This window comes from Pristis pectinata, chromosome 5, assembly GCF_009764475.1.
Source record: "Pristis pectinata isolate sPriPec2 chromosome 5, sPriPec2.1.pri, whole genome shotgun sequence".
Classification (NCBI taxonomy): Eukaryota; Metazoa; Chordata; class Chondrichthyes; order Rhinopristiformes; family Pristidae; genus Pristis; species Pristis pectinata.
The window spans coordinates 76,551,292-76,569,147 of NC_067409.1; the positions used below are offsets into that span (position 1 = coordinate 76,551,292).

The following is a 17,856-nucleotide window of genomic DNA, read 5'->3' on the forward strand; positions in this document are numbered from 1 at the left end:
CAGTATATCATTTTTATTTCACATCCTCGAACAATACAAACACTAAAGAATTTATACAATTAAAATCATGCTTGAAATAAATTAGTTTTCTAGCATTCATAATTGTATTCTCCTAAGCAGTCCATGTAGAATTTTAAAAAATTGCTGTACATAAATTTTTAATAACTATTTGGTAGAAGCTATTGTTGATTTTCACCTCAGGATATCACCTTCAGTGAAGAACTGCTTCACAGCTGTTGAACATTTTTTACTGTACCGTGGAAGACAGCTATGGAAGCCCAGCTCTACAAGGTTATAAGGTCCTGGAGACAATAATTCCAATTAATGCACTATGCAAGAATAAAGATGATATTCAAGTACAGTATGTTGAATGAGGAACCAGTATAAATTAAACTTCTGGTTAGTTCACCTTTACAGCCCAGGCTAAGAGAACATTTGGTTAAACTGCTGTGTTACTCGGATGAATGTTGTCCTCCGACTCAGTTCCTTTAGTTTGGCAGCTCCCACATAGGTGCAGGTAGAGCGTAAACCACCTAAAATATCAAGGATTGTGTTCTCCACATCTCCTTTGTATGGAACTTCCACTGTTCTGCCTTCTGAAGCCCTGGATGAAAAGAAAGAGTTAATTAACTATGTTGTAGTAAAAGCATTGGTGTGAAAGAGTGAAATGGAAATAATAGTCTGATATGTTTTGGCCAAAATGCACTTGAAATTGTGCATTTCAGCCCTTAAGGCCACTTCCATAATCCCTAGAAATAAATGTCCCATGAAATGAAAAAAATAGAGCTCTGTAAATGAGAACAGGCAACAGTACCTCTCAGATGAAGATTTAGAAAAGCCACTGATAAATCAGAGTGGGGCTGAAAAACCAGAAGGTGAGGACACTTTTCTCTCTCAGCTTTTCCTGCCATCTGACCTACATTGTTTTAAGAACCATGGAGACACCAGATGCTGGAACCTGGATCAAAAATGGCGGATCTCGACAAGTCAGGCAGCATCAGTAGAAGAAAATGGACAATCATTATTTCGGGTTGAGACCCTTCATTCTGGACTCCACGTTGACTGTCCATTTCCCTCTACAGATGCTGTCTGACCCGCTGAGTTCCTCCAGCAGTCTGTCTTTTGCTCTTGTTTTAAGAACCAGTGTGATTGAATTAACTTTAACTTACTGATGTGAATTTTCAATGCAATGAGTAATTTCAATCAGTAGTGTGCAGATTTATTTAATTGTCTCTGCAGTGACAAGTTACAGAGAGTTCTATGCTTCATACAATTGTGATCCCAAATTGCAGGTTGTATGCTAACGCTCACCAATTCTTGTTCACCCAACACCCTACCACTGAGCAAAGCCCCAGTTTCAAAACCTTCATCCTAGTTTCCGCGATCTCAATCCTCCACATATCTAATCTCTTCTTGCTTTTCACCCTCCAAAGACTGCACTCCTTCAATTCTGGCCTTCTGAATTTACTTTCTGCATTGTAGGTGACTTTGCCTTTAGCTGCCAGGCTCTGGAATTCCCACTCTAAAGTTGTACAACTCTCCATCCCTCCTATGCAAAATCTAAGTCTTTGACCATGCTTTTGGTCATCTACTCTACTATCTTATTAGCTGGCTCAGAATCAGTTTCGTTGCTCAATTACAGTCCTGTGAAGTGCCTTGGGATGTTTTTCCTATGGCAGGAAGTTGTTTCAGCACTAGTCTGCATGGGCACAAGCACTCTTCAGGAGGGGATATCAATCAGTAGAGAAAGAACATCTATGGTCTGGTGATGTGCAAGGTGGGTTGGAAGTCTCTGTGGATAGCACCTGCTTCAAAGAAATGTATTTTATACATTATAAAAATGAACAAAAATTCAACCAAACGATTCCTCTTAAATTCTGCAGTTTCTTTCCATTGATTTGGCTAACTAGTCCTGCAGTATACAATATAAGCAGCAAAACTTAAGCCTTGGTGTGTGCAGAAGAGAAATGAATTAATGTAAGTTTAGTGTAAATGGGGGTGTTGACTGTCGGTGCAAGCTCAATGGACCAAAGGGCTTGTTTACCTCCCTATGACCCTATACCCCCAACTGGAGAAGCCCCACTGTCAGTCATGCTGTAGGTTGAACAGAACATTGAACAGTTCAGTAGAGTAAAGGCCCTTCAGCCCACAACGTCTGTGTTCAACACGAGGCCAAATTAAACTAATCCCTTCTACCTGCAACATGATCCATATCCCTCCATTCCTGCACATTCATGTGCCCATCTAAAAGCCTTTTAAATGTCACTGTTGTATCTGCTTCCACCACCCTTACTCTCTGTGTAAAAAGAAAATGCTTGCCCTGCACATCTCCTTTCAACTTTCCCTCTCTCGCCTTAAAGCTATGCCCAGCAGTGTTTTACATTTCTACCCTGGGAGAAAGATTCTGACTACCTACCGATCTATGCCTCTTATGATTTTATAAACTACAATCAAGTCTCCCCTGAGTCTCCAATGCTCCAGAGAAAACAACCCAAGTGTGTCCAACCTCCCTCTCCTAAAAGCTAATACCCTCTAATCCAGGCAGCATTGTGGTAAACCTCCACTGCGCTCTTTCCAAAGCTTCCACATCCTTCCTGTAATGGGGGAACCAGAACTGCACACAATACTCTGCAAGTGCAGCCTAACCAATGTTATATCCATCTGCAACATGATGTCTTGACTCATGTTTAATGCCCCTATCAATTTAACACTATCTACTTGTGTTGCCACTTTCAGGGAGGTATGGATTTGGACCTCAAGATCCCTCTGTATGTCAATGCTGCTAACATTCCTAACATTAACTGTAAACTTTCCCCTTGCATTTCACCTCCCAAAGTGCAACACCTCATACTTAGAGTCATACGGTCATAGAGTTATACAGCACAGAAACAGGTCCTTCAGCCCAACTGGTCCATGCTGACCAAGATGCCCCATCCAAGCTAGTCCCATTTGCCAGTGTTTGGCCCATAACCTCCTAAACCTTTCTAATCCATGTACCTGTCCAACTGTCTCCTAAAAGTTGTTATTGTACCTGCCTCCATCACCTCCTCTAGCAGCTCATTCCACATACAGACCACCTTGTGTGTAAAAAAAAAAGTTGCCCCTCAATTTCCTGGTAAATCTTTCCCCTCTCACCTTAAACCTATGCCCTCTAGAAATCTGGGAAAAAGGCCGTGCATTCACCCCATCTATGCCCCTCATGATTTTATACACATCACAGGTCACTCTCCTGTGCTCTAAAAAAAAATAAAGTCCTAGCTTATCCAACCTCTCCCTATAATTCAGTCCCTCAAGTCCTGGCAGCATCCTTGTAGGTTTTTTCTGCATTATTTCCAGTTTCATATCAACTTTCCTATAGCAGGGTGACCAAAACTGAACACAATACTCCCGTGCGGCTTCACCAGCATCCTGTACAACTGCACCGTGACCTCCCAACTTTTATACTCATTGCCCCGATTGATGAAGGGCCAGCGTGCCAAAAGCCTTCTTCACCACCCTGTCTACCTGTGATTCCACTCTCAGTGAACCATGTACTTGTACTCCAAGGTCCCTCTGTTCTTCAGCACTCCCCAGTTCCATGCTGTTCACTGTGAAAGTCCTACCTGGATTTGACTTTCCAAAATGTAACCATTTGCGCTTATCTGAATTAAATTCCATTTGCCGTTCCTCAGCCCAACTTATTCAGTTGATCAAGATCCCCCTGTAATTTCTGATAACCTTCTTCATTGTCCACCTATTTTAGTGTCATCTGCAAATTTACTAACCATGCCTTGTACATTCTTATTCAAATCGTTGATATGGATGACAAACAACAATGGGCCCAGCACCGACCCCTGAGGCACACCACTAGTCACAGGCCTCCAGTCTGAGAAACAACCTTCCACCATCACCCTCTGCTTTTTACCATCAAGCCAATTGTGTATCAATTAGCCGGCTCTCCCTGGATTCCATGTGATCTAGTCTTCCAGAGCAGCCTACCACATGGAACCTCAAAGGCCACACTAAAGTCCATATAAACCATGTCTACCGCCCTGCCCTCATCGACTTTCTTAGTCAAATCGTCAAAAAACTCAATCACATTCATAAGGAATGATCTCCCACTCACAAAGCCCTGCTGACTACCCCTAATCAACCCATCTTTCCAGATGCACGTGTCTTATCCCTCAAAATCCTCTCCAGTAACTTACTTACCACAGATGTTAGACTTACTAGTCTACAGTTTCCAGGCTTTTCTTTGCCGCCCTTCTTAAATAAAGGCACAATATTCGCTACCCTCCAGTGTAGCAGCATCTCACCCTGGCTATGCAAATATTTCAGCCAGCACTCCTGTAATTTCTTCTCTAGCCTCCCACAGTGTTCTTGGATAGACCTGGTCAGGCCCTGGAGATTTGTCTACCTTCATACCTTTTAAGACATCCAGCACCACCTCCACTGTAATGCGGACTATCCCCAAGGCCTCCACATTTACCTTTCCTGGTTCCGAAGTCTTCACGTCTTTCTCCACGGTAAAAACAGAAGAGAAGTATTCATTGACCTCGCCCACCTCCTGCCGCTCCACACAAAGGTGTCCCCTTTGGTCTTTGAGGGGCCCTATTCTCCCTCTCATTACTCTTTTCCCCTTAATATAAAATCCCTTTGGATTCTCCTTGATCTTATCTGCCAAAGCTACCTCATGTCCCCTTTTTGCCCTCCTGATTTCCTTCTTCAGTAAACTCCTGCATCCACTATACTCCTCCAGGGATTTGCTTGATCCCAGCTGCCTGTACCTGAGCCATGGCTCCAGTATTTCTCATCATCCAGGGTTCCCTGCTCCTAGCAGCCTTGCCCTTCATTCTGACAGGTACACACAGGCCCTAAACTCTCACAATCTCACCTTAAAAACCTCCACTTGCCTGTGGTCCCTTTGCCTGCAAACAACCTACTCCAATCAACCCTTGCAAGCTCCTGTCTCGTACTGTCAAAATTTGCCTTGCCCCATTTACAACTTGAACCTGTGGACTAGTTCTGTCCCTTTCCATAACTAGTTTGAAATTAATAGAACTATGGTCACTGGTCCCAAAGTGCTCCCCCACTGCCACTTTTCTTGTCCTATACCCAAGAGTAGGTCAAGCTTTGCCCTCTCCCTAGTAGGGCCCTCTGTATATTGCCTTGAGGAAACTTTCTTGAACACACTTAATCAATTCCACCCCGTCTAAGCCCTTAACAGTACGGCAGGTCCCAGTCTATGTTGGGAAAGTTAAAATCCCCAACTATGACAACCCCATTATTCTTACAACTCCTTACAATCACCCTGCATATTTGTTCTTCTAATTCCCATTGATTAATTGGGGGGAATTAAATTCCATCTGCCTTTTCTCCATGTAACTGATCTATATCCTGCTGTATCCTTTGACAACCTTCTTCACTCTCCACAACTCCACCAATTTTTGTGTTGTCTGCAAAGTTATTAACCAACCCATCTACATTTTCAATGAAGTCATTTATATATATCACAAACAGATGTCCCAGCAGTGGTCCCTGCAGAACACCACTGGTCACAGACCTTCAGCTAGAATAACACTTTATGTCTTCCATGGGCAAGCCAATTTGGAATGCAAACTACCAAGTCACTGTGGATCCCATGCATCTTAATCTTCTGGATCAGCCTACCACACAGAAGCTTGTCAAATGCCTTGAAGTAAGTCCATTTTGACAACACCCACTGCCCTACCCTCAATCACTTTCATCACTTCCTCAAAAAACTCCAGTTTGTAAGACAGGACCTGACGTGCACAAAGCCATGCTGACTAGCCCATGCTTTTCCAAATGTGAGTAAATACTTTCCCAAGAAACCTCCCCAATAGCTTCCCTACCACTGATGCGAGGTTCACCAGCCTACAATTCCCTGGATTATCCCTATTTCCCTTCTTAAACAAAGGAACAACACTGGCTACCATCCAGTCCTCTGGGAACTCGCCTATGGCTAGAGAGGATACAAAGCCAATCTCTGTCAAAGCCCCAGCAATCTCCCCTCTTGCCTCTCTTAATAACCTGGGATAGACCCCATCAGGCCCCGGGGACTTATCCACCTTAATGCTCTTCAAGAGATCCACCGCCACCACCTTCTTGATCTCAAAATGCCCCAGCACATTAGTATATCCCACACTGGTCTTACTATCCTCCATATCCTTCTCCTTGGTGAATACTGATGCAATACCGTTTAGTACCTCGCCCACATCCCCTGACTCCAAGCATAAATTCCCTTATTTATCTTTGAGTGGTCCTACCCTCTCCCTAGTTATCCTCTTGTTTTTAAATGCATGTATAAAATGCCTCAGGATTCGCTTAATCCTATTTGCCAAGGTCACTTCATGGTCCCTTTCAGCCCTCCTAATTCCCTGCTTGAGATCTTTCCTGCTTTCTTTATATTCCTCAAAGACCCTGTCTGATTTCAGCTTCCTTGGGCTAGGTGAATAGGTGCTCCCGTCTCTTATCCAGTTAACTGGAGTCTGCTCAGCTTCTGAAGTCAAGCAGCATTGGCCAGTTCCTCAACCTAATTCAAATCCGGCTGAGTGACCGTTAAACAAGGAACCCAAAGTATGGAGAGACGGTATTCCCATATGACAGAATCAGCTTGGATTCCTCTTTTCTACTGGTCTCTTGTTGAGCAAGTGCTTTTCACTTGAAACAACCAAAGCAGGTTTCCTAGATCTGCAAGGTTAGTTTCCCAGTAGCTAAATTTAAAATTACCCGAGTTAATAGCAACTGTTGAAGAATTTGGTGCCAGTGCTGGCTACAGACGGCTTGTACATTGGGATCGATGACAGTAACTTGTAAGACAATGCAAAAGGGAGGTTAAGTATAGATATGCTGCATAGCTGTAGTGAATATATTGTCCTTATCATTATCCTTCTAGATCTCAGTTGGGGGATGGAGCATATTTTAAATAATTATTTTAAGATTAAATTGTTCCGTAGATTCACTGTTAAATACACAAATGGGCAAGTTTCTAACCTTAAGGTTAAATCTTATGTATCAAATTTTAGTCCATTCTCTATGATTGTAGTTAGATTTTTTTTAAAACCTCTAACTATTGAAGGGATATTTTAAAAGTACTTTGTGTATTTAATCCACTAGGTGGAGCTAAGGAGGCAATAATGCCTCTGGTTATAAGAACATAGAACAGTACAGCACAGAAACAGGCCCTTCGGCCCACAATGTTGTGCTGAACTAATTAAACGGCTAACTAAACTAATCACTTCTGCCTACATAATGTCCATATCCCTCCATTCTCTGCACATTCATGAGCCTATCCAAGGCCTCTTAAACACCTCTATTGTATCTGCCTCCACCACCACCCTTGGTAGCACATTCTGGACACCCACCACTCTGTAAAAAAAAACCTGCCCCACATATCTCCTTTGAACCTAAATGCATGCCCTCTAATATTAGACATTTTGACCCTGGAAAAAGATACCGGCTATTTACTCAATCCATGCCTCTCATAATCTTAAAAACTTCTGTCGGGTCTCCCCCTCAGCCATTCCAGAGAAAACAACCAAGTTTGTCCAACTTCTCCTTGTCGCACCTGCCCTCTAATTCAGGCAGTGACCTGGTAAACCTCTTCTGCGCCCTCTCCAAAGCCTCCCCATCCTTCTAAGATGTAAATACAGTCTGGAAGACAGGTAGCGATAGAACCAGTGACCTGCTCTTGTTTAATAAAGCTCTGTTTCCACACAACCATTCTCCTCTGAGGTACTGGAGCTGGTGGCAGATAAATAAAACACCAAGGTGATCAAATTCCTTTAGAAACTAGCATCAGTTATTTACAAACACAAACACTGCCAACAGTCCCATATTTCAAAGGGAAATGGTTGCCTTGTACAAGATCAAGTTGGAACACATTAATGATTTTCCTGAAGTGGAACCTGCCCTACAAGTCTTGGCCCTGAAGAACCCACTGGCAAGGGTTTTACAGACAGCGAGAGAACTGTCTGCTTCCCACTAACTGCAACAATAAATGTAAGACTATTTGAGTGTGAGCAATCCTCCCTGTGGACTTCCACAAACTGTTGGGGACACCTATATGGCAAATTTGAGAAGGAGAAGCTGATAACTGGTGTATCGATATTTCAGTGGAACAAAGGAAATTACAATGGTATGAGAGAGGAGTTGGCCCAAATTGATTGGAAGAGTGAGCTGGCTGGAGGGACGGCGGAGCAGAAATGGAAGGAATTTCTACAAGTAATAAGGAAAATGCAGGATAGATATATTCCAAGAAAAAAGGTTTTGAATGGAAAAAAGGCACAAATGAAAAAAAAACGAGAGAGGTGAAGGCTAAAATAAAAGCAAGAGGGAGGGCGTACAAGGAAGCAAAAATTAGTGGGAAAACAGAAGACTAGAAAACTTTTAAAAACCTGCAGAAAGAAACTAAAGGTCGTTAGGAAAGAAAAGATGAATTATGAGAGGAAGTTGGCAGATAACATTCAAAAGGATACTAAGAGTTTTTTTAAATATATAAGGAGTAAAACAGACATGGGTTGATATAGGACCAATTGATAACGGTGCAGGAGAGATTATAATGGATGATAAAGAGACGGCAGAGGAACTGAATGAGTATTTTGCGTCGGTCTTCACTGTGGAGGACATCAGCAATGTGCCGGTTAGTCAGGAGTCTCACGGAATGGAACTGAGTTCAGTTAAGATTACTAGAGAGAAAGTGCTAGGAAAACTAAATGGTCTAAAGACTGATAAGTCTCCTGGACCAGATGAGGTACATCCCCGGGTTCTGAAGGTGGTGGCTTTAGAGATAGCGGAGGCATTGGTGATAATTTTCCAGGAATCAATAGACTCCGGCATGGTTCCGGAGGACTGGAGGGTCGCAAATGTAGTTCAGCTGTATAAGAAAGGTGGGAGGCAGCATAAAGGAAATTACAGACCTATTATTTGACGTCGGTGGTGGGAAAGTTATTGGAATCTATCCTCAGGATGGGGTTATGGAATACCTGGAGGTGCAAGGCAAGATAGGTCCTAGCCAACATGGTTTTGTGAAGGGAGGATCCTGCCTGACCAACCTGTTGTAGTTTTTTGAAGAAATCACAGGTAGGATGGATAAGGGAGACGCGGTAGATGTTGTGAATTTAGACATTCAAAAGGTCTTTGACAAGGTGCCACATAGAGACTGATTAATAAGATGAGAGGTCATGGAATTACAGGTAGGATAACAGAATGGGTGGAGCATTGGCAGGGTGTCAGGAAGCAAAAGGGTGGCAATAAAAGGATCTTGTTCTGGTTGGCTACCGGTTACTAGTGGTGTTCCGCATCTTGTTGGGGCCACTTCTTTTTACCTTGTACATTAACGATTTGGATGATGGAGTAAATGGTTTTGTGGCTAAGTTTGCCGATGACACCAAGATAGGTGGAGGAGTAGGGAGTATTGAGAAGATAGGAAGGTTGCAGAGAGACCTAGATAGTTTAGGAGAATGGGCAAGGAAATGGCAGATGAGATTCAATGTTGAGAAATGTGCAGTTGTACACTTTGGAAACAAATAAATGGGCAGATTAATTATCTAGAAGGAGAGAAAATTCAAAGTACAGAAATACAAAGGGACTTGGGGGTACTCGTGCAGGATACCTTAAAGGTTAACCACCAGGTCGGATCGGTGGTAAGAAAGCGAATGCTATGTTGGTATTCATTTCGAGAGGTATAGTGTATAAAAGTAAGGAAGTGTTGATGAGGCTCTACGGGGCACTAGTGAGGCCTCATTTGGAATACTGTGCACAGTTTTGGGCCCCATATCTTAGGAAGGATGTGCTGATGTTGGAGATGGTTCAGAGGAGATTTACGAGGATGATTCCCAGAATGAAAAGGGCTTACGTATGATGAGCGTTTGTCGGCTCTTGGACTGTACTCACTGGAGTACAGAAGAATGAGAGGGGACCTCATAGAGACATTTAAAATGTTGAAGGGACTGGACAGAGTAGATGTGGCTTGGATGTTTCCCTTGGTGAGTGAGTCCAGGACCAGAGGGCACAATCTTAGAATTAGAGGGTACAGGTTTAAAACAGAGATGAGGAGAAATTTCTTTAGCCAGAGGGTGGTTAATTTGTAGAATTCCTTGCCAGTTACAGCAGTGGAGGCCAGATCATTGGAGGCATTTAAGGAAGAGATAGATAGATATCTAAATAGTCGAGGTATCAAGGGATATGGGATAAGGCCGGAAATTGGGATTAGAATAGGCTTTTTTTCTCTCCCCCCCCCCCCCATTTCTCATTTCTTTTTCTTTTTTCCCTTTTCCTTAGCGCAGACTTGATGGGCCGAATGGCCTACTTCTGCTCCCTTGTCTTGTGATCTTGTGAAGGCAGAACCCCAGCCCAAGGAACCTTCAATAACCTGCTTGACCAAAGGCCCCAACAGTCAAAGACTGACAATTCACTGCTACAGGTGTGAGGAACAAGGGAATGACGAAGTGGGAGGGAGTCAGAGAAGGATGATAATAAGGGAAATATGGTTTCCGTATTAGTTAGGGTGCACTGTATTTCAATAGGAAAACATCTGCCCCAAAGGATGTCAGATGGGATGCCCTATTTTCTGTGTAATTTTAATGTTTCATAAGTAATTTTTTTCATTGCACCACTACATACGACAATAAACTCGACTTTGAATTTGAGTTATACAGCATGGAAACAGGCCCTTCAGCCCAACTTGTCCATGCCAATCAAGTTGTCCACTGAGCTAGTCCCATTTGCCTGCATTTGGCCCATATCCCCCTAAACCTTTCCTATCCAAGTACCTGTCTAAATGTATCTTTAACAGTGTAATTGTACCCATCTCTACCACTTCCTCTAGCAGCTTGTTCCATATACCCACCACTGTGTGAAAAAGTCATCCCTCAGGTCCCTTTCAAGTCCTTACCCTCTCACCTTAAACTTATGCCCTCTAGTTTTAGACTCCCCTACCCTGGGGAAAAGCCTGACCATTCACCTTATAATTTTATAACATCTCTACAAGGGCAACCCTCAGCCTCTTGCATTCCAGCAAAAAAAATTCCAGCCTATCCCTATGACACAACATCCTCATGAATCTTTTCATGAAGTTTAATGGCATCCTTCTTATAGCTGGGTGACCAGATAAGAGTACGTACATACGATTGAGTCTGGGGCACTATCTGTCCTAGAGTCACCTGACAGACGCTAGTTGCCAGGATTCTGCAGAAAGCAGCAAGCACTGTTGGAGGACTAGTAACTTCTGAAATGAACTGAAACTTGGAGCAATCCCCCAGTGGGAACTTAAGGAGTCATTGCTGGTAACCATAAATCACCTCTCTCCCTAACTCCTGCCCACTAAACGATCCAATGCTTATCTGTTTAAATACAGTGATGACAACAATGTTAGAATGTCACCTGTATTCTGCCACGCCTCCAGCATGCTTCTTCATGGCTGTATCAGAGCTCATTCCATAAAAGAGTTTCATCTTTTTACCGTCCTTCTCAATGACTTCTCCAGCACACTGGTCGTGACCTGCAAACATCCCTCCCAGCATCACAAAGTCGGCGCCAGCCCCTGGAATCAGAAAGATCTTCACAGTAACACAGTGGGTTTAATATCAGTTGGCATCCTGGAAATAGCTGTCTACAAACACTGAGTGCACCATCACCCCGAGGGAATGGTCAATAAACACAGCCTTGCCCTCGCTCTCCGTGCCCTGACAGCAAGCAATTACCTGACCTCCAAATTTAATAAACACAGTATCTCTGTTCATTTTCTCATGTTATTAAAAAGAAATAAATGTAATTACACATACATCCCGGAGCCCACTGTAGATATCTAAATCAACTTTACCAAAGCACTTTAAAAATGTTAAGACAGCTTCCATGTTTAGATCCCTACATAAGATATCTTTATTAGTCATATGTACATCAAAACACACAGTGAAATGCATCTTTTTGCGTAGTGTTCTGGGGGCAGCCCGCAAGTGTCGTCACGCTTCTGGCGCCAACGTAGCATGCCCACAACTTCCTAACCTGTACGTCTTTGGAATGTGGGAGGAAACCAGAGCACCCGGAAGAAACCCACACAGACACGGGGAGAACGTACAAACTTTACAGACAGTGGCCGGATTTGAAACCAGGTCACTGGCGCTGTAAAGCATTACGCTAACCGCCACACTACCGTGCCTGCACATAAATCATCTGTGTTGGTGTCTTCAATGATCCTGATTCCAATACTATTCCCTCCACTATCCCACCCTCCACATAGTGCCCGATACTGAAAAGCCTGTATTTGCAGCACATTTCTTCCCACTCTCTTAAGTATACTAAAGTACCATGACCTCTTTAAAGATACTTTTTTTTCTGTTTTGCATTTAACTCTTTAAACTGTCACTGGATCCTATGAAACCTCCTCATTAGTCTGCTTCATTCTCAAGGTCCAGTGTAACAATGGATGATGATACAGGTTCTGAATCCTGGGGAAGTTTTTGCGTTTGGGATCCTTCACAATCATTCAAGTATTTTGCTAGAAATGAAAATGTCTTTGAAGGCACACCCCTTCCTGTGCCATTAAATATTCAAGTTAGGGCACCAACCTCCTTTTCCCTAGAATTTTTGAAATACAACATTCTGCCCCTAGCTTTACACAATCATAGAAACTTCAACATCAAAGACAGCCTCATCTTCCCACGCCTGTGACAACTTCAGAGAGAAGCCTCTGCTAGAAACCTTGTTTTGTTTCCCCATTCTTTTCAATCTGCTTTCTTTTCAAATGTTTATTTCCCGTTGACTTGGCTTCAATAACTAATAGTGGTAATGCAGGGCATTTTCTTTCAGCACTTTATTACCAAATTCATCGAGTGGTGGAAATAACTTTCTGATCTCCATACTCAACAAGGCAGATTGCACCATATTCCAGTGGAGTAAATACAGCCTTAATGCTTCCTACTGAATCAACACTGTAACATTTACATGATTGCAATTAGCCTTTTTAGATTGGAAAAAAACTGAAACACAAAGTATTTTTAAAAGGTGAGATTTTGAAAAGATGTTATTGATCACAGGAAGCTGGGTGTCCATGTACACAAATCAGTTAATATGCAGATAAAGCATTTAATTTGGAAGACAAATGATATGTTGGCCTTTATTGCATTAGTATCTGAGAACAAGAATAAAGACATTGTATAGGACCCTGGTGAGAAGAGATGAACTCTCAAGTGTAGAAGATTGAGAGATGATCACATTTGAAACATGGAAAATTCTAACACTGAGTCAGTTCTCCACAAGGAAAGACCTTTCCCGAGTTAAGCAGTGCCTGATGGATGATCTCGGACCAGGGAGAGATAGCCAAGTGGGGAGAAGAGTCAGGATCACACAGGTAGGTGTTAATATTGATCAGTACTTACTGATCAGTAGATCAGACGAAGGTTGGCAGGGATTCAGAGTGCTGGGATGGGGTGGGTGGGGGGAGTCTGTACCCCTGTGATATTTGATCAGGTTGGCAGATCAGTTGGTGAACATGGGTAGGGCTGCCAGATGAGAGTTCAGGGGTGTGAGGAGGGATATTACTTGAGGGCAGGGCCCCCGAGGACAGGTGCCCGTCTTGGGTTAAAATTTAATCAGGTGGGTCCCCTGAAAGAAACCGGGTCCAGCATCGTGAAGCCCCACCGCAGGCTGAGCACACATCAATGACATTTACGGACATGGCATTCAAGTGTATGCTGTGCCTCATTGGTGCCATTGTGCATGGCTGGGTTCCTTTCAAACAGGTTTTATTTTTCACAGACCTGTAATCGGGACATGCTCAAAGTCCTGGTATGACACCATCCCAGTGTTTAATGTTTGAAAAGAGCAATGGGATAAGGGCCAAATAATCTGTTTCAGTGTTGTTGGCTGAGAGATGAATGCTGGCCAGGTAAAGGACACTGGCCTGGGGACTCATTGAAAAGATGGCACTATCGGCAATGTGCACCCCAACCCCAAGTACTGCACTGAAGCATCCGACTGGATTATGTACCCTATCACTAAGGAGAAGCTCAGACTTGGAGTGCTAAAACTGAGCCAAGGCTGACATCATGTGGGGGAGGCGAGGAAAACAGCTCAAAATAGCACAACGGCCAGAAACACTAACTTGCTATGAATTCTTGACTGTGTTTTCTACAAAAATTACTTGTCACAAAAAAAAGTGTAGAAATGTTATTCAGTTGGAGCAGAGTTTAACAGCTGACCAGAACAGATAAGATTAAGATTTCTTTATTAGTCACATGTACATCCAAACACACAGTGAAATACATCTTTTTGCGTAGTGATTTGGGTGGCAGCCCGCAAGTGTCGCCACGCTTCTGGCACCAACATAGCACGCCCACAACTTCCTAACCCGTACGTCTTTTTGGAATGTGGGAGGAAACCGGAGGACCCGGAGGAAACCCCACACAGACACGGGGAGAACGTACAAACTCCTTACAGACAGTAGCCGGATTTGAACCCGGGTCACTGGCACTGTAAAGCATTATGCTAACCACTATGCTACCGTGCCTGCCCCTTGTTTGTGCAGTGGCAAGTAACCCAGTCTGTCATGTGGGAGACGGAGGTTCAGGACCCTGACGGGATGGGTGGCTGTAACTATTTATAGCTATCATTTAACAGCTGGTTGTTTATTGCTGCATGTTCTGTGAATCAGTGAAGTCTGGTTTGTGGCACTGCTGTAGTAGACAAAGGTCAACAAAGTAGTTCTCTGGGCTGTGATGAACACATAACAAGGGTGCCTCAGTAGGAAGTTTGTCTGGAAAGTTTGCGGCCAAGTCTCCTCGATTTTATTCATCCCACCACGGATACTTATACCTTCAACTATCTAGGCCCTAAACATTGGTATTCTCTGCTTCTTCCCCCTCTTCTCTCCTTTAACTTGCTCCATATAACCCAAACTATATCCTCTAACCTAATATCCTTTTCATATGGCTAAGTAACCTAGTTTGATTCTGCTCCTGTAAAACACTAGATGTTTGACTACATTAAGTGTGCTATAAAGTTGTAAGGGTTGTTGGGAGGACAATGTCAACCAAGTGGTGACGTAAAAAACTATTAATTCCTGTAGTTTTCACTTTTAGGGGAATTTGAAGATGAGAGGAAGAATTGATCCACTGTCGATTGGTCAACTTCAATTTTCCTTATTATTTCACCTGCAAAGTGCGAAATTGAGAAAGGCCCACCCAGGCCCAATCCTTCTGTTAAAATGGTGTGACCTCCCATGTATCACCCTCGCTCAGGGAGATCCACATCACTGTCAAGGGTTGAATACTGCCCATGAGAACCACCCTGGCTTTTGAAATGTGACCAGCAAAGCAGACCAATTTTTTTTATTCATGTCCCCAATGTTTGCCTGACATGCTGATGGAAACTGGCTGCCTCCCATTATGAGAAATGACTACACCTCAAAGCTAACAAACAAGATATTAAGCTTTTTGAAATTCCTTGAAAATACATTATGGTGCTGTGTAAGTACAAGTTCTCTCTGTCTCTCTAAAGGTTGTGGGGAAATTTAAAAAATCCACAATGTTAGGAAATACTCTGGGAAATGTTCCACTGGCTTTCCTGAGTGAAAGAAATCACATGGGTCTATGATTATTACTAATGCACCACCACTAGACATAGTTAAATAACCTCCTTGATCCCCATCATTTCTACAATACTCTATATGCTGAATTAAGTAGGGCAAGACAGTGGCGCAGCTAGTAAAGCTGGTGCCTCACAGCTCTGGCAACCAGGGTTCATTCCCGACGAGGACACATTCTCCCTGTGGTTGTGTGGGCTTCCCCTGGGTGCTCTGGTTTCTTCCCACATCCCAAAGATGTACCCACAGGTAGATTAATTGGCACTGTAGTTTATCCCTAGTCTGGGTGGTTGGCATGTTTTTGAAATTGATGGGCATGTGAGAAAGAATAGATTACAGGAAAATGGGATTGTTCTGAGAGCCAGCATAGACTCAATGGGCCAAATGACCTTCCTCTATATTGTAAGAAAACATGAGGAACAAGAAAGTAAGCTACCAGCTGCTTTTTGTTATGTTATTTCAAACAGTTAAACAGAGCATTAAGTTCCCTCTCTTCATTTCAATGTTATTTCTCACTAATTTCCATTTTTCTCTGAGCTGCCTTTTTTTTAAGCTTAGAACTGGTTTATCACAACAACGTCCTTTAATTGATTTTTTAAACAAGTCCATGAGTCTGACCATTTTCTGTGTAGACGTCAAGGTTTAAATTTCTCTTCACAGCTAATCACCTTCACATTTAGAATCTTTCCTAACCCCTCTCCATTAGAAGGACAGGCCACAAACTTTGCTCACCATTCTCAAAAAAGTCACCAAATCCGACACCAGATTCTAAGAACAGTTTAGCCACCAAAACACCTGTCCTGGTCCAAGAAAAACATGTTCACACTGATCTTGAAACCCTATGATCCAGGTCAAATGCACCACAGACCATGCAATTTCATGGGTTCCCTTATAATGCAGTAAAAATTTTTAATTTGATTGGAATAAGGAGGTTTTACAGCATTTTAAGTCTTGATAGGACAATAGAAGTGGATTACTATGATAAATTTGTGCTGGAGAGTTTTCCTGTGATGACGTATTTAGTGTGGGTATGGAACAGTTTGAGCTTGAATCACATATTTACCACAAAGGCGAGTGCTACCAATTCCTCACTCTTTTACCAAAAATGTCTAAAAGCTCACGCTAACTCCTAAAAAAAACACACTGTTCATTCTCAAGACACGTAAGCTATCAGATCAGACAACATCATGTGTAAAGTCCACACAGAGTCAGATGGAGGCAGAAGTGCCTTGTGTGCAAGGGCCAGCGCCAGACCGCACTAGCTGACTGCAGGGAGAATGCTCTGCCACCAAGAATGGTTGGAACTTGGAATCTGTTACAACATATCTAGATGAACAATACTGATGTATTAAAGTGAAGACAGGTAGGTAGATGAGGGAAAAAGGAATAAAAAGGGTCTGGGAAGAGTCAGATGACAGATGGCTTGCATAAGGGTACACAGGACTAGAGCAATTGGGCCAAATGGCTTTTACAGCACAGAAACAGGCTATGTCATTCTAAATTATAATCTGTTTTCCCATTATTAATAATATTAACCCACTGAGAATTCAGTGTTGACAGCAAGATCTCTTCTATGAGTTAACTATTCATATTTGTTTGACACAGACAAAGCAATTCCTTACAAACACTCTTGTGAATATGTGAGAGATATTTTATTCAAAAACTTACCAAAGGCTTTGGCAACATCACCTGGGCAACTGCAGCCACCATCCTTTAAATAAAAAGGGAAAAATAATTAACAATAAAAAAGCATTTGATTGCCATCAACACTGCAGAAAATGGACTGTTTTGATAAATAAAATCTTTTTGCAAAATTATGAATTCGCACAAACTGAAAATCTCATTTAATTCTTGAAAAAACAGACATCAAATTATTTTCTTTGTTAATTAATTTCCTATGACCATTGAATCAATTAAATGCAGAGGAAGCAAAGACATAAAAAGCACAGCATCGTTTCTTTTATTTTTTCATTCACAAGATTTGGATGTTGATACCTAACTGCCCCTTGACCAAACAGACTGTTAAGAGTCAACCATATTGGTAGCTCTGGGGTTGCACGTGGGCCAGTCCAGGTACGGTTTCTTCCCCTGAAGAGCATTAGTGAACCAGATGGGTTTTTTTGTGACAACCTGGCAGTTTCTTAGCTACTGTAATTAAGATTAAGTTCTTCTGTTAGATTTAATTATTTGAATTTAAATTTCCAGCTACTGTGAAGGGATTTAAACAATGATCCTGAACTCTGGCTACTGTTCTGGTAACATAACCACTACTCAAA

The 17,856-nt window shown here is 42.5% G+C and overlaps 1 protein-coding gene across 1 annotated transcript in view; it reads right to left on the minus strand.

Annotated features, from left to right (window-relative positions):
• The window catches only part of LOC127570611 (GMP reductase 1), a 64,233-nt gene continuing 46,377 nt past the window's right edge, over positions 1-17,856 (minus strand). The window contains exons 7-9 of the mRNA XM_052016328.1: positions 17,249-17,291; positions 11,383-11,542; positions 1-604 (exon numbers count right to left, since the gene is read on the minus strand). Coding sequence (XP_051872288.1) covers positions 424-604; positions 11,383-11,542; positions 17,249-17,291 — 384 coding nt within the window. The 3' untranslated portion in view covers positions 1-423. The remainder of the gene's footprint in view (positions 605-11,382; positions 11,543-17,248; positions 17,292-17,856) is intronic.